This window comes from Rosa rugosa, chromosome 1 (genome assembly GCF_958449725.1).
Source record: "Rosa rugosa chromosome 1, drRosRugo1.1, whole genome shotgun sequence".
NCBI classification, from domain to species: Eukaryota; Viridiplantae; Streptophyta; class Magnoliopsida; order Rosales; family Rosaceae; genus Rosa; species Rosa rugosa.
The window spans coordinates 21,589,022-21,605,621 of record NC_084820.1 but is presented as its reverse complement, the minus strand read 5'-3'; the positions used below and the strand labels follow the sequence as shown (position 1 = coordinate 21,605,621).

Below are 16,600 nucleotides of genomic sequence, written 5' to 3'. Positions count from 1 at the left end.
GGATCCTCTTCCTCTTCCATTCATCTAAGTCAGGTGGACACGGCGGTGTTGACGAGTATAGTGGTGGATTCCCAGCGCTCCTAAGCCCCATGATGTGGGCTCTGATACCAGATTGTTAGGGTTTTGACCCTAACTACTGGAAGTCACAGAGAGAGTAAGAAGAAAAGGATGAAAAATAAAGCAGGAAAAGAAATGTCTATTAGCTTGATTTCGTTTCTTCTACAGAATACCAGCATATATAGCTGGAAGCTGACATGCAAGACACGTGTTGCAGCGACATAGGCCTAGCACAAAGCATGATTCTTCTACAATGTTGAGACTAAACGACATGACGCCTAACTTAATTAACTGAAACGCAGCGTTTCAAAACCAAACAACCAAAAGCAAATACATAGAAATTAAGGGGGTTGTATTGTATTTGGATTTGTGCAGACTTTTTTTAAATGACAGACTTTTTGAAAAGTCCACAGACTCTTTAAAAAGTTGATAGACTGTTATGGATTTCTTAAAACCATTGATTTTAGCAACAGACTTTTATTGATTCATGAAAATCTATATACTTTTATTATGTATGACTTCTACATATTTCCTAGGATGTACAAAATATATATAAAAACAAAAAACAAAAAAAAAAAACAAACAAAAAAAAAACAAATGCAACCCAAACACAAAACAAAATAATAACTTGTTGTCTCTTCAATGCTCCAGTATCTTCTAATAGAAATTGACTCAAATAAATGATTGTTCTCATTCCTAATCTCCCAACAACATAAATATACAATATAGATCACTTGATGTTTATGGTTAATTATTCTCATCAATTTTGTTTTCGCCGATTAACATATATTGTAGCAATATTGGTCAATGTCTTGATCTATAATCAATCAATTGAAATTCAATTGTTCAACCTTTTTTTGAACCATAATATAAATTCAAATTAATGAGAATAATTAATTAATAAGATAAAATTTAGTATGGTTCAAGGTCTTAGGGTTAGACCACAATATTTGAGTTTTAGGGTTTCATAAATCATTTTTATTGCTATTAGGGTTCGAAGTATCACAATTGAAAAAAAAAAAAAAACAAAAATCACATTCAACAACTACAATGAACATGTTGGGTATCAAAAAAAGTTGATATCATAAAAGATTAGAGAAAAGACAAAAAATTAAGAAAGAGAGATGATGAAGGACAAACTTCTTCGTGCGTAGAGAGAAGAACTTTGATAGACTTTTTTTTTTATTTTATTTTTTTGAAGAGGAAACTTTGATAGACTTTTTGAAATCTTTGGTCTGGAGGCTGGAAAATTATTGGAGTTTGGTATGTATAGTTAACACTACAAAGTCCATGATTATCCATGATTTTCTAATTCCATAAGTATGAATGATATTTTGAATACCTCTGTACTTTTATTCATTTTGAAAAGTCCTAATTGAATACCCCTAGATTTTGGTAGAATTCATGAAGTCTTTAAAAATCCTAATTGAATACCTCAAGACTTTCATGGACTGTTAAAAGTCTATATTGAATACACCCAGACTTTTAAATTCCATAGATTTCTTTAAAAGATTCAATAATTCCATATACAATACACCCCCCTAAGTAACTTTCCCAGTCAACAAAAGAATTCCAGCTGACTTGACTTTCATAACAAGGAAGGAGGAGGAAGAAGGAGAACAAGTATTTGAATATTGATTGTGGGGGCAAAACGGAGACCGGTTCAACAAAAATTTAAAATCACTGGGGGCCACTGCCCCCACTCGTGCCTACGTATATGTAGCTAGGAGGGAGAGAATGGAGGAAATTGAGAGAGCTTGAGTAGTTAAGAAGATGAAATTCGCTGATAGATATCAGCAATTTATGAAAGAGCAAAAAGAAGAAGTACCAGTCATCCGACTAAGCAATCTCAAGGCTGTTTTGAAGAACTGTGAGATCAAGGACATGCACCCCAAAGATAGAAATACTGAAGAAGACTGTGATTGTCCAGGTGATCTGAATTCCATATTTTTTTCTTCATATATGTTGCAGTATTTCCTTTTGTTTCTTTCTCATATTTCCCCCTTCTATTAAATTGTTTTAAGACTTGAGGTCATTCATGAAATCATGAGTAGTCAGAAGAAAGAAAAACTCCATAATCCATTCATCATTAGTACTCTTTCTGTCTCCTGATTTCAAATAAACGTAGATCGTTCTAATATTAATTACCAATCTTCTCTGAACTGGAAGAATTCTTTCCTATTCAAGTATTCAACAACAACTTTCTTGTTTTCTTTCTGATGTTGAAGGGAATGTGTAATGAAGTAAAAGTCAACAATACAGTCATGCCCACTATATACTGTCTTAACTCTTGTTGAGAAGAGGAATTATTCTGTGGTCCGTCAACAAGAGGAATTACTCTTGTGGAGAAAGATGAGTCAATTTTTTTCACAGTGTTGATCGTGATAGTACTGAGAACTAACAACACTAAGTGGCCCGTCAAAAAAACGCTCCTCCAAACCAATTCTACTAGAAACCGGTCACACTAAGAGAACAACAAACTTAGTCAAATGAATTTTTGTCTAGAGTGTAGTATGTCTAGAGCTAAGATCGATATTTAATATCCCTAACCATTCAATTTTTTTTTTTTTTTTTTTAGTATGTGACAGGACATTTTTCCCTTCCATTCTCAAGGACATGTCTGTGGTAGTGAACTTCTTTAACAAGCGTGCACAGGAGATACTATACTCCCATTTGGCTTCTGGCTTTAAGAAGTACATTTTACGTCTTAAAAGGAAGTTAAAGTTGAAAGCAAGCCATGAAAATATGATAAAAGAAGCGCAAGACCTTGTAGGCTACGCTACAATTACTGCTTTTGCTATACAGAAGATCCTGAAGAAATATGATAAGGTCTGCGCTTTCACAATTGATGGTTATAGGTTTTAATTACTAATTAAAGTATCTAGCTTCTATAATTTTAACAAAGCTTACCATGCTTGGGACTGGATTATGTGATTCTTCAATCATATATTAGATTCAATTCAACAGTTGAAAAAACATCATATACTCCGAAGTATGATAAGAGTTCTCAGATTTTGAACTGAAGTTGTTTTTGCATTGACTGTATTGATTTGGTACATATATGAAGGTTCACTGCTCGAAGAAGGGACAAAGGTTTAAATATCAAGCTCAAACTATGAAACTTGAGCTCCTAAAATCCCCATGGCTTTTGGAACTAATGGCATTCCACATTAACGTGAGTAAAAACAGAGATGAAAGCAAGACAATTTGGTTTGTTGACTTCTCGCTTCACAAAGATGATGAGCACAGACCACTGTTTTTGGTTAACCTTCCCCATTCAATAGAGCTGAATCTTGATCTAACATGCCCAATTTGCTTGGTGAGTAAATTAACCTTTGAAATTAATTAATTAATTATCGTCATACAATTAATTAATGGTTCATAACAACCAAGTCTATTAAGTGCATCAAAATATACAGTCGATTATATTGTGATTTTGTTTATGCAACAGGACACTGTCTTTGATCCAGTTTTCCTCACCTGCAGCCATATACTCTGCCATATGTGTGCTTGTTCGGTTGCATCAGTCACCATTGTTGAGGGACTACAGGCTGCAACTTCTGCAAAGAAATGCCCAATTTGCCGAAAGGTATGTACGTAATATTAATTACAGGGTTTTGTATTTCAATTAATAGAAATCGCTTATACATTGAAATCATAAAAATCAATCCTAAGCATAAAATTTTGATCTATATATACACAAAAGCTATCCTCCTGAAGGAAAAAAATGAGGCAAAAATTGGCTCAGCAGAATCAAGAGGTCCGACATATACGCTTGAGCTTTAGTTGTTCAAGATAATATACCTTTTGAGTTTACAAGAGAAAATGCATGGATGTGCATGGTAAGATCCTTTTGAATTAACATATAGTCAGATAATAATTTTGGTTCATCATAATTTGTTATCTTATATATTATCTTTAATCTCTTCAGTTTAGAAAAAGTTCTTCATAATCAAGTTACAAGAACTAGCACCATCCCTTATCATGCATGGAGTAGACTTCTCATTTACATGCGTACGTGTATGTGTGTACTCATGATCGATTTATTCAAACTGAAACTCATTGATTTTTCATTCTGAACAGGGTGGGGTATTTGGAGGCGCAGTGCAGTTGGCTGAGCTAAGCATGCTACTGAGTCGAAGGTAGTTAAATAACAATATTTGCTATGTTATACGATTAATTCAAACATCGAACAATAAAGATTGATCTTTTGAGCTAGCTTTGAATGTAAACACACTGTTTTTGTTTATTTGCATGTTTATTGTACGTAGTATGCCAAAGTATTGGAAAGGACGCCTTCAGAGGGAACGACAAGAGCGAATCAAACAAGCAAAGGAGTTCTGGGAGTCTGAGTGTCGTTTATTTCTGGAATAAGAATGAAAGTCACTCCTAGCAATCTGCTCATTTGCTGTATAAATATTCGTAGCTTTCTGTTGGAATGAGTGACCGTTTCTTATTAGGAATGTAATTAGTCTAAATATATTATCACTTATTGTATTTAGTACTTACCCAATATATACTTATAAGTTATAACCTTGGTGTATATAGAGAACCTCCTTAATTGTGAGATAAATAAAATATCACGTATTCACTCAATTTCATTTTCTTGTTCTCAAGCTGGTATTGTAAAAATAGAGTTTGAACATGAATACAATTTACATAAAGACTGACAAACTTATTATTGTTTGCAGAATGAGTAATCCGAGATAAGACATGACTCCTAATCCTTGTATAATTATGTTTAAGATAAGAATCACACTTATATGAGAGGAGATCTAATTAACTTGGAAACCAAGTAATAAACATCAGATAAAACTATAGTGTAGCAGTTTGAATAGAATACATAAGCCTCTTATGGAGAGGACTCTATTGACTCTGTTCACTATATATACAAGGTCCCTTAGACCTCTCTAAATACGAGCTTTGCAAAATGCTGCATATTACACTCATTGAACTAAACACTGCGTTTAGAAACTAACATAGAATACTCCTAAGTCAAACAGGAAAGTAATTAATGTTGACTTCCATAACATCCCTCCACCCTTCAAACTAAACTTGAGCTCAAGTTAGACTGCAGAAACAACTTGATGCTTACTGTGCTGAAGCTCCCTTCTCATTGCTCACATGTGGATCAAAGGTGGGGTACCTCATCATGATATGTTCTGCATCTTTCCATGTAGCTTCTTTTGGTTAATTAGTCCCTAGCCAATGAATGAGTCACTAAGTAGTTGCAGCACTCTTTTTCTTGAAAATTCTTTTTTCTAGCACAGCCATTGGTTCCCATTTTGGATTCTCCGGATCCGTGATATGAGGCAGTTGAGGCTCAACTAAGACAGTATTCCCTAATTTCTTCTTCAACAATGACACTGAAACACATTATGAATTCTTGCAGTAGTTGGAAGCTTCAGTTTATAAGCAACATTTCTCATCTTCTCAATCACTTGAAATGAACCATAATACCTTTGTGATAACTTGTGAAACTCATTTTTGTGCATAGAGTGCTGCTTATATGGTTGGAGCTTAAGATAAACCCAATCATCAACTTCAAATTCCCTTTCAGTATGTTTCTTATCATAGAAACCGTTCATCCTGGACCGTGCTAACAGCACGTTCTGCTTAAGGGCAGCCAATAATGCATCTCTACTTTTTTGTTGCTGATCAACCAAAGCTACTGAAGTGCAACTAGATAAGTAGAGAATAATAGATGGTGGTGCATAGCCATAAAGGGCTTGAAAAGTAGACATCTGGATTGTAGAATGATAAGCTGAATTGTACCACCATTCAGCCCAAGGTAAAGCCTGAACCCAAGTCTGGGGTTTTTCACCAACCACACACCTCAAATACTGTTCTAAAGTCCTGTTGAGATTCTCAGTCTGTCCATCTGTCTAAGGGTGGTAAGCTGATGACTTACTTAGCTTGGTTCCCTAGAATTGAAAGAAAGATTTCCAAAAAAGGCTAAAAAATATTAGATCCCTGTCAGAGATAATATGTTCTAGCATTCCATGCAACCTGAATTTCATGAACAAACAATTTTTCTATAGATGCAGCTGAGTATGGATGAGCCATTGGAATAAAATGACCAAATTTTGTCAACTTGTCCACCATAACCCAAATCACTGTTTTACCTTTAGAATTAGGCAGACCATCTATGAAGTTCATAGATATATTAGACCAAGCCTTTTCTGGTATGCTATTAGACTGTAACAGACCTGGAGGTTTAATTGTCTCATAGTGGTTAACTTAGCAAGTATGACATTTAGAAATGAAGTTTTTTATGCCACTCAACATACCAGGCCAAGCAAAGGTTCTGCTGATTCTTTTATAAGTCATGGATCTTCCTGCATGTCCTCCTATATAACCATCATGTAACTCAGTAATAATTTTCTTCCTCCACTCATTAATTTTAGGCACAAAAACTCTATCCTTGTAGTACAATTGTGAGTTGACCAATGTGTAGTGCTTCCAATTCCTAATACCTTGCTGCAAATCTTGTAACACCTTTGAAGCCTCAGTATCATTCAAGCAATCATGTTGTATATCTTCCATAAATTGATGAATTGGCTGTGATATTCCAGTTAACACATATAACTCAAGTTTTCTTGCTAAGGCATCAGGAGCCACGTTACTCTTTCCAGCCTTGTAGTGGATGAAATAATCATATCCCGTTAGTTTGAGCAACTATTTATGTTGAGCAGGAGTTGTAATTCTTTGCTTTAAAAAATGTTCAATCGTTATGTGATCAGTGAAGATTTTGAAGTGGTAGCCAAGAAGATAAGGCCTCCAGTACTCCACTACAAACACCATTGCCAATATTTCCATGTCATAAACTAATAAAACTGAGTGTTTTGGTGCTAATCCTTTTTTAAGAAAAGCAATTGGATGACCTTCTTGAGACAATACAGCTCCAATTCCCTTATCTGAAGCATCACACTTAACCACAAATTCTTTGGAAAATCTTGTATTGCTAGTACTGGGGTAGAAATCATAGCTTCTTTAAGAGCTTCAAAAGCAAGTTTTGACTCCACACTCCACTTGAATCCATCATTTTTAAGCATGTTTGGCTATCATCCCAAAGTTTCTTACATATTTTCTGTAATACCTAGCCAGTCCCAAAAAATCCTTCAGACCTTTCAATGTTTTTGGTTTTGGCCAATTCTTGATGCATTCAATTTTTGCAGGATCCACATCTACACCTTCTGCTCTAATGATGTGTCCCAAATACTTCACCTGAGGCGCTTCAAAGCTGCATTTACTTTCTTTAACCTTAGGAGCATTCTGTTGCAATTTCTTAAAAACCATTTGTAAATTAACCAAGTGACTGTCCAGATTGGCACTGTAAATAAGTATATCATCAAAGACCACCAACACAATTTTTTTTTTGTTTAAATATTCCCTCAACACATCATTCATAACTAACTAGAAAGTAGATGGTGCATTTGTTAATCCAAATGGCATCACAAGAATTTCATAATGACTGGTGTGAGTTCTGAATGCAGTTTTGTTGACATCACCATCATCTAATGACAAGTGGCTGAATTGAGGGATATATAGTCCACACACATTCGCCAAGTTCCTTTTTTTTTTTTTTTTTTTTTCTTAACTAGCAAAACAGGAGATGAAAATGGTGATACACTTGGTCTGATTATCCCATTATCTAACATCTCTTGCATAATTTTTTCAATCTCTGACTTCTGAAAATGGGGATATTTATAGGGTCTGACATTTATCGAAGAAGAGTTTGGCAATAGTTCAATTATGTGGTCTTGTGTTCTTGCAGGAGACAATGTAGTTGGTGGTTGAAACACCTCAGTATACTTGACATGACCCACCCCGAATTTCACCCTGAAATCCAAGGTGGCCCTGTGGGACCCACCTTAGGAATAACTTTACCAAAAATTCGGCAGAGTCACCCCTAAAATGGACTACCCAAAATCTGTAGAAACACCTTCACACTTCTAATAAGTCATCCTTATTCTTCTGGAGCCGCCCTGCTTCCCAAATCACAACAACTCCACAATTAACTATTGAAATACGAACCATACAACATAAACCAAATACACAAGTGCAACTCCCAAACTTTACAGCATTTGTCCCACAGGTTATCAGAGCAATCTAAAGGAGAAAAAGAATTCATAATACAAGTAGGTTCAACGATTAACCTACACTATCTAAACAACAGCAACAGATGCTATGCCCCAAATCCTACTATGCCGAACCAGCTACTCTGCAGACTGGGCATTTGAAACCGAAGGGCCCAGGGGAAAGTAGATAAAAACGTTAGCGTGAGTGGACAAAAATAAATAATTGTAAAGAAGAGGGAGTTTATACTTTCCCACATTTATTCCTTTATAAAAAAAAACCCATGCATGCAACATTTATAAAACACATTTCTTTAAGCTCGAAAACTCGTGAGAACATACCAGCCCCGCTGGTTAAACAAGATCAGACTAGCCCCGCTAATCAAGTAACAACAGAGTATGAGGAAGAAGTCATTACCATATGAGTAAGGGAGCCTCCCAGGCTCGGGTCGGAGTGTCCCACACTCTTGAGCATCCCATGCTCCGCTCAACTCACCCACAAACACATACTAAGCGGGGAGGAGTACTAATAGGCTAGCTAGCAATAAAATAATACGACCCAGGTATGGTGGGTTAAAATCATACGCAAACCGAAAAACCAATAAAGCTTCCCCAAATCTCACGGGAAAAATAATATATATCACTGACGTGGCCCCGCACGCCAAAATATTCTCGAATTCATAAACTAATATGCGAGGTTAAAGTAAATCCATGAATCCCAACGAAAATCCCATTTTCGAAGATCCTTTGGGAAACTCAAAATCGACGAATGAAAACAATATTTAATTCCGGAAATCACCTCGGAAAATAATTTGTCCAAAATCATTCTAAATCATGAGTTTAAAATCGAGCATAACAATTTCTTATCCGAAAGTCCAATCGAACAAATAATTCAATATTTAAAAACTCGGATAATACGCTCAATAATTTAAAAGGATAATTTAAATAAATTCTTAATTCAGAAAATAATTGCATGCATTATTGAAAAACAAACATCCACTCACAGTATACGGCTAACGTGGTATCCAAGCGTAAGGATCCTCGTCGAGCGATGAGTCAGTACCTCGCCCTGTACACAATTATATTCCGTAAACAACAATTCGACAAATAAATACGATTCTAAAAAGAAACCCGAAAACCCCACGTAAACCAACATCTCCATTTCTTTCCGGATTCAAGCCAAACTTCACCACTAATATCAATCCGTCGATTAAAGTATTCCATAGTGGAAACAAGGGAAATCCGAAGGTCGGATTCCCACAAATCGACATTCGAAACTCCAAACTTCGAAAATTCACAATCAATGTCAAACTTCTCCAAAATTCACCAAAATCACATATCCAACCTCTACAGCAATTAAGGAGAAGTTTGAACCCGAATCGTAAATAGTGACCCGTAGCTTCTAGCCGTCAGTTCTTCCTCTACGTTTCAATTCTCGGCAAAAGCTTTGGGGAGGATGCTCTTCTTCTCAATGCGCTCCTAATGGACCTGGTCTGACCGTTTTTGGTGGTCGGAGTTGGGAGATCGATGCGTTGACTCAAAACGGGGCCGTGGAGTTCTCGGCTGTCTCCCGCCGTTTTCCGGCCAAGGCACGGTGTTCCACCGCCACAGACGAGTCGAGGATGAGGAGAGGAACCGATCGATGGTCGTAACTCGTCCCCAGGTGGCCGGATGAGAGAGATGGCCGGAGTTGCAGAGGAGAGAGAGAGAGAGAGAGAGAGAGAGAGAGAGAGAGAGAGAAATGAGAGTTACCGAGCTCTACAGTAAAATTTCAAATTTATACTACTTACCATCTACAGTAACTTTCGTATTTCGCTTATAACTTTTGTATACGAACTCCGATTTTTACGTACAACATATGCACGCGCTCGGTTTAACGTCTTCTACGACTTTCATGAAGAAAATTTTCTCAGATTTTGACCCGAACAAAAAGTCAACTTTTAGGACCACCAAAAGTATCGAAACAAAGTAAAAAGTGAAAGTAGTTGTCGTTTACCATCCAAATGACTAGTAAACAGGTAAATTAAGATACGGGATGTTGCAATACTGTTGTACTAGTTTTTGAATCTCTGGGTGTACCGCATCTTTTGAACCATGCACAGTTACTAGACTAAGTTGTACCATGATAGCTTCTCTTTCCCTCTTTAATTGTATGGTCATTACCTTGCAACTGATCACATCAGCTTTTGATTTGGTCTCACCCTACAACTGGTATTTAATTTGACCACTACGAAACTGCATTTTCATAGTTTCAAAGTTTCAAGTTATGTCCCCCAATGTTTTAAGCCAAGTAGTTATGTCCCCCCAATGTTCTAAGCCAAGTAGCCCCCAGCACAACCTGAAACTGGTAGAATATAAAAATCAGCAAAAAATTAATATTTGTGTAGTTGCATTTCCACCCTTACCTGACCCTTTGTCTGCATTAGAGCACCACTTGCTAGTCTGACCTTCAATGGTTTAATGTCAACCACTTTGGTTTTTATGTGCTTTAGTAGAAACTGATGTATAAAGTTGTGGGAAGCTCCTGTGTCAATCAATACATGCACCTCCTTTTTACTCAGCAATCCCTTTAACTGCATAGTATCAGTGTTGTTCTGTTCACCCATAACTTGCAGTTGTAATTCAGATTCTCCAAATTCTTCTATATTCAAAGTGTCATCAGGTGACTCTTTGATCACATGTCCTGGCAGCTCAATCTCTTCTTGTACCACTTCAATTACCATGATCTGTCCTCTCCTGCAGTTATGACTTGTTCTAAATATCTCATCACAAAAACAAAAAAAATTCCGGCCCTTCTTTCTCCGTACTCAACCTGAGTAAGCCTCTTACTTCCAGCATTATTATTTGGTGCAGTTGGTGGCTGCACTGGTGGATGAGCTCTTGTATTAAAGTTATGAGTTCTAACCACTTGACTCACAGTAGTAACCAGTGGAGTTGTTCTATCAACTGTTTTAATGTTACTTTCAAGCTTACTTCGTTCACATGTCATTGATCTGTGTTGATTTCTATAGCGCATTTCCCTTTCTTCATATATTTTGGCTAGCTCACAGGCTTCATAGAAGTTTTTTGGCTTTCGGGCTTTGACATCAGCTCTAATTTCACTCTTTAAGCCACCCAAAAAACAAGATAACATTACTTGTTGAGAGAACCCTAAGGTTCTTCTAGACAATCTGGTGAACTGCTCCTTGTATTGTTCAACATTGCCATTTTGATTCATTCTAGCCAAAGCAGCTTGGTAATCCACAACATTATGTCCACTAAATTGTCTCATTAACAAGTCAACCACTCCCAACCATGTAGGAGGAAATTCATGCTTGAACATATACCATATATCTGATGCTTTGTCAGTCAAATGCATAGTAACATTTGTAAATTTCTTATCTTCAGGGATTTGATAGAACCCAAACATTGTTCTGCCTTGTTAAACCACTCTACTAGATCGCCCTCATTGAACACACTAAATTCAAACCTTATGTGTCTCATAAATTGACAAATTTGGATATGTTGGAAGCTGGTATGGATCGATGTGGGAAGTTTAGATTATAATACTGAGATGGTATGTTTGGCTGGTAATATTGTCGTGGTGGTGGTGGTTGCATCACATGATAATTAGGCATAACAATATGCATGTAAGGTAGCTAATTAAGGTTACTATTGTGAATTGGACGTGCAAATCCCATTTGGGGTGAGACATGAGAGTCTAGGTAAGCAGGCATTGTAAATGGCAATCCAGGTTGCAACTATGGTGTCTGTGGATAGGGTCCAGAATAACTCATAACAAATGGTTCTATATCACTCAAGTGAGAGGTTGGTGCAAAACCATATGAAGGTTGGCTATAACTATTATTTGTAGCAACAAAAGAACCAGCAAAATGATTAAATGACTATGATCCAAAATTAGTATGTTGGAAAAAATGGGTTTCCATCTGATTTGGTGGACTACTCTGTTGACTAGTGTTAATTTGGGTGCTACTCATATTATCTAAAGCAGTTGACCTTGATAGGATCACCCCAGATTTCAACCTAAAATCCGAAGTGGTCATGTGGGGCCCACCTTAGGAGAAATTATACCTAAAATTTGGTAGAACTTTCTCAAAAAATAGACTACCCAAAACCTGCAAAAATAAACTTAACAATCCTAATAGCACCACCCCATCCTCAATCCTTAGAGCCTGCCAACTCCCCATGATGTCTACCACACCCAAACTCAAATATAAAAGGGGTTTAAAGCACATCTGAACTCAATCATACATATACATATCATAACACACATTAGAAACCTTCAGAAGCTAGTAAAATGGTGATCTATACTGCCACAACATCAAGGGGGACAAGTCACTACTCACGAACCTACACCGCTACAAACAAATACCAGACCGCGGTAACACCATCCGACCTTGCACTCTCGCTCGAAGAGAGACCCCTCAAGTTCTAGAATTCGAAGGAGGTTATCATATATATGATAACCAAGAACGATATAGTCCAGCTTGATAGTCCAGCTTGCAGGTCATTGCATTGATCAGTACTTCAATTCCAATTACTCTGAGAATCAATGACAGATCCTAAATCAAAGTCTATTGATTTTCTGATTGTTAACCGTTTCTTATATCTGCTTTCAAACCAATATATTCTGTAAATCACACAATTAGTTCTTACCTTAGATAGTCTAAAGTCTTTGTATAAATCCAACCTTTGTACTGTAAAAATATCATAAAATACAAATAGATTATTCCAATCTTTTCCTCTGTTCTTTATGGTATCAAGAGCCTGATTTCTATTTTTTTTCCAATCTCCGGTCCCATGGCCTCCTCATCCTCCACTGAAAACACTCCTTCTGTTTCCAACTTCCTCACCATTAAGCTTGAACGAACAAACTATCCCCTATGGCTTGCCCAGATCACCCCCATTCTGAAAAGTAGAAAACTATGGGGTTTTGTTGATGGTACCAATCTGTGTCCCCCTTGCTTCCTAAAAGACAAAGCAGGACAGCTCACTGATCAAGTTAATCTGGACTTCGAGCCTTGGATTCTCCAAGATCAAATGGTCCTCAGTTGGATCAATGGTTCTCTTACTCCCAAAGTCCTCTCAACTGTCGCACGCTCCACCTCTTCGCATGCTACGTGGACTGCATTAGCTACCCGATTTGCTTCTCAATCACAGCACCGTGTTCTTCAACTCCGAGCCGACCTCCTTCGCACCACTCGAGGTACTATGTCTATCTCAGATTACCTGGACAAACTCAACTCCATTGCAGACAACTTGGCCCTTGTCGGTTCTCCTGTTCCTGATGCGGATATTGTCAACATTGTCATGACCAATGTTGGCCCCCTATACGAAACAACAGTCAGCTCCGCTCAAGCACGTGATTCTCCTATCACGTATGAAGCCCTTGAAGCTCTTCTCCTTAGTGTGGAACGCCGCGTCTCTGAATATGCTCATCCTGCTGCTGCCGAAGGAATCCATGCCCTTCATGCCACTCAATCTAGGGGACGAGGTCGGAACACATTCATCTCTGGACGTGGTGGTTCCAACCGTGGAGGATCATACTCTCATGGAATGACTAATTCCAATTCTGCTAATTCTAGAGGGCGTGGTACGTTCTCTCATTCTCGTGGCTCCTCTGGGTCTCGTAGGTCTTCCATCTTGGGTCCAGCCCCAGGTACCACTACCAGCAATGGCAACTCCTTCTTCAATACTGGTCGCATTCAATGCCAAATCTGCTCTCGCCCAGGCCACTCTGCTATTGACTGTTTCAACCGGCTAAATTTGTCTTATGAAGGTCGTGTCCCATCTTCTCGGCTAAATGCCATGACTGCTCATCACTCTCCTTCTGAAGAAACATGGTTGACAGACACCGGGGCCAATTCTCATGTGACACCAAACCTAGGTAATATTGATACTCCTAAATCTTATAAAGGTCTTGATAATCTTGGTGGAATTAATTCTGATTCTGGATTGTCTATTAAACACATTGGCTCGTCTAAGCTTAATTCTTCCTCTTCTTCTTTTCATCTCAATGATATTCTCCATTGTCCCTCTGCATCTACGAATCTTCTCTCAGTCTACAAATTCACTATTGATAATCATTGTTATTTTATCTTCTATCCTAATTACTTCTGTGTTAAGGATCTGAAGACGGGGAAGATGCTCTACCACGGGAAGAGTGAAAATGGCCTTTATCCATTACGGTTTCCTTCAAAAACATCCAAAGTCTCTCGTTCATTGGCTTATGTTGGCTCTCGTGTCTCCGCTGAAACTTGGCATTCTCGCCTTGGTCATGCGTCTTCTACTATAGTATCTAAAGTATTGTCTAATAAAGCTGTTCCAGTATTGGGATCCAGCAACTTCTCTTTTTGTCAATCATGTCCATTAGGGAAAATTACAAAACTTCCCTATCAATTATCAGATTCTGTTTCAAATTTCCCATTAGAATTAATACATTCGGATGTTTGGTGCTCCTCTCTATTATCTCATCAAGGTTTTAAATATTATTTACTCTTTGTCGATGACTATTCCCGATACTCTTGGATTTATCCAATGAAACAAAAGAGTGAAGTCTTTCAATTATTTATCACCTTTCGTACTCACGTGGAAAAATTATTTAATCGTTCTATCAAAATACTTCAGTGTGATGAAGGCGGTGAGTACAAGAGTCATATTTTTCAATCCTATTTATCAACTAATGGAATCTTCCAAAGATTTTCTTGTCCAAAACACCCTGAACAAAACGGTTTGGTTGAACGAAAGCATCGCCATATTGTTGACACTGGACTCACTCTTTTAGCCCATGCACATATGCCATCCACGTATTGGGTTGACTCGTTCAATACGGCAGTGTATATCATCAATCGTCTTCCATCCCGAGTTCTTAACTATGCCTCTCCCTATGAACAACTTTTTCATCGTGTGCCTCAATATCACTCTTTAAAGGTCTTTGGTTGTGCTTGTTTTCCTTATCTTCATCCCTATAACTCTTCAAAATTACAGTTACGGTCCAAACCTTGTGTGTTCTTGGGTTATTCACTCAATCATCAAGGATATCGTTGTTTTGATCCTTCTTCAGGTCGTATTTATTTGTCTCGCCATGTGTTATTTGATGAATCCAGCTTTCCATTTACCGAACCTAATCTCACTTCAAACTCCTCCATTAATTCCTCAACAGATCAGTCCATATTAATTTTTGACCCATTATCAGGCCCAAGTCCATCTCTATCTTCAAGTCCTTCTCCTTCTCCTTCTCCACGTATATCTGATCCTCCACATCAATCTCACCCTTCTTCCCTATCTGCCGCAAACGCTCCTCCTCCTCCAACCCATGAACGTCCACCACCCACACCGTCTTTACAAGTTTATACTCGCAACCCACAACGCCCAGTTCTTACTTTTGGTGATTCCTCTCAATCTCACTCTCCATCTTCCTCTTCTCCCCCAAATCAGAGTATTCCGACAATAATTTCGCCCTCCTCTTCCCAAACAGATGCATCACCAATTACCCACACTGATCCCCATTCATCCACCTCCCTCCCTACTAACAATCCAATTCCACCATTGTTATCCTCTCCTTTGGTGTCACAGGTGCAAAATCATAGAGGCATCGTAACTCGCAGCAGACATGGAATTAGCAAACCCAACCCCAAATATGCTATGCACTCTACTCTCCTCGCTCTTCCTCTTGAGCCTACTTGTTATACACAAGCTACAAAGTATCCAGAATGGCGTGAAGCAATGAATCATGAGTTCAAAGCATTGCAACAGGCAGGTACTTGGTTCTTAGTTCCACCATCCTCCTCAATGAATATTCTTCCTAATAAATGGGTATTCCGAATCAAGAAACGATCATATGGAAGTGTTGAGAGATATAAGGCCAGACTCGTCGCCAATGGCTTTCATCAGCAAGAGGGCCTTGATTATACTGAAACATTCAGTCCAGTTGTTAAGCACTCCACTATTCGCCTAGTTCTTGCTCTTGCAGTCAGTCATCGTTGGCCAATTCGACAATTAGATGTCCAAAATGCTTTTCTCCATGGTTATCTCAATGAGGACGTCTATATGAAGCAACCTGTTGGCTTTGTCGATCCTAAATTCCCACAACATGTCTGTAAGCTCCGCCGTTCTTTATATGGTTTAAAACAGGCCCCTCGGGCTTGGTTTCGGTGCTTTTCGGATTACTTAGAAGAACTTGGCTTCCTGGAATCACGGGCTGACTACTCTATGTTCACATTCAACAGTAGAGGCATCTATATCATTCTTCTCATTTATGTGGATGACATATTGATCACGGGTAACAACTCTTCTCACATATCACACCTCATTCATACTCTCAACTCCTTATTTTCTATGAAAGATTTGGGCTCTATTCATTACTTTCTTGGTATTGAGGCTGTCTATAATGGTGATCATTTGCATCTGACACAACATAAATATATTGTGGATTTGTTGAAAAAGACCAAGCTCCATGATTCTAG

General features: G+C 37.9%; 1 protein-coding gene across 1 annotated transcript; it reads left to right on the top strand.

Moving 5' to 3' along the window:
- The first annotated feature begins 1,792 nt into the window (after positions 1–1,792).
- Positions 1,793–4,658, top strand: LOC133730111 (probable E3 ubiquitin-protein ligase BAH1-like 1). The gene is made up of 6 exons (XM_062157970.1): positions 1,793–1,987; positions 2,636–2,886; positions 3,125–3,376; positions 3,509–3,646; positions 4,141–4,199; positions 4,329–4,658. The coding sequence occupies exons 1-6, from the start codon at positions 1,831–1,833 to the stop codon at positions 4,429–4,431; spliced, it is 960 nt and encodes a 319-aa protein (XP_062013954.1). The 5' UTR covers positions 1,793–1,830; the 3' UTR covers positions 4,432–4,658.
- Positions 4,659–16,600: the final 11,942 nt, after the last annotated feature.

Coding starts and splice junctions, on each gene's coding strand:
- LOC133730111 (XM_062157970.1), top strand. CDS start 1,831: ATGAAATTCGCTGATAGATATCAGCAATTTATGAAAGAGCAAAAAGAA. Junction 3,647..4,140: donor AATGCCCAATTTGCCGAAAG/GTATGTACGTAA, acceptor CATTCTGAACAG/GGTGGGGTATTTGGAGGCGC. Junction 4,200..4,328: donor AGCATGCTACTGAGTCGAAG/GTAGTTAAATAA, acceptor TATTGTACGTAG/TATGCCAAAGTATTGGAAAG.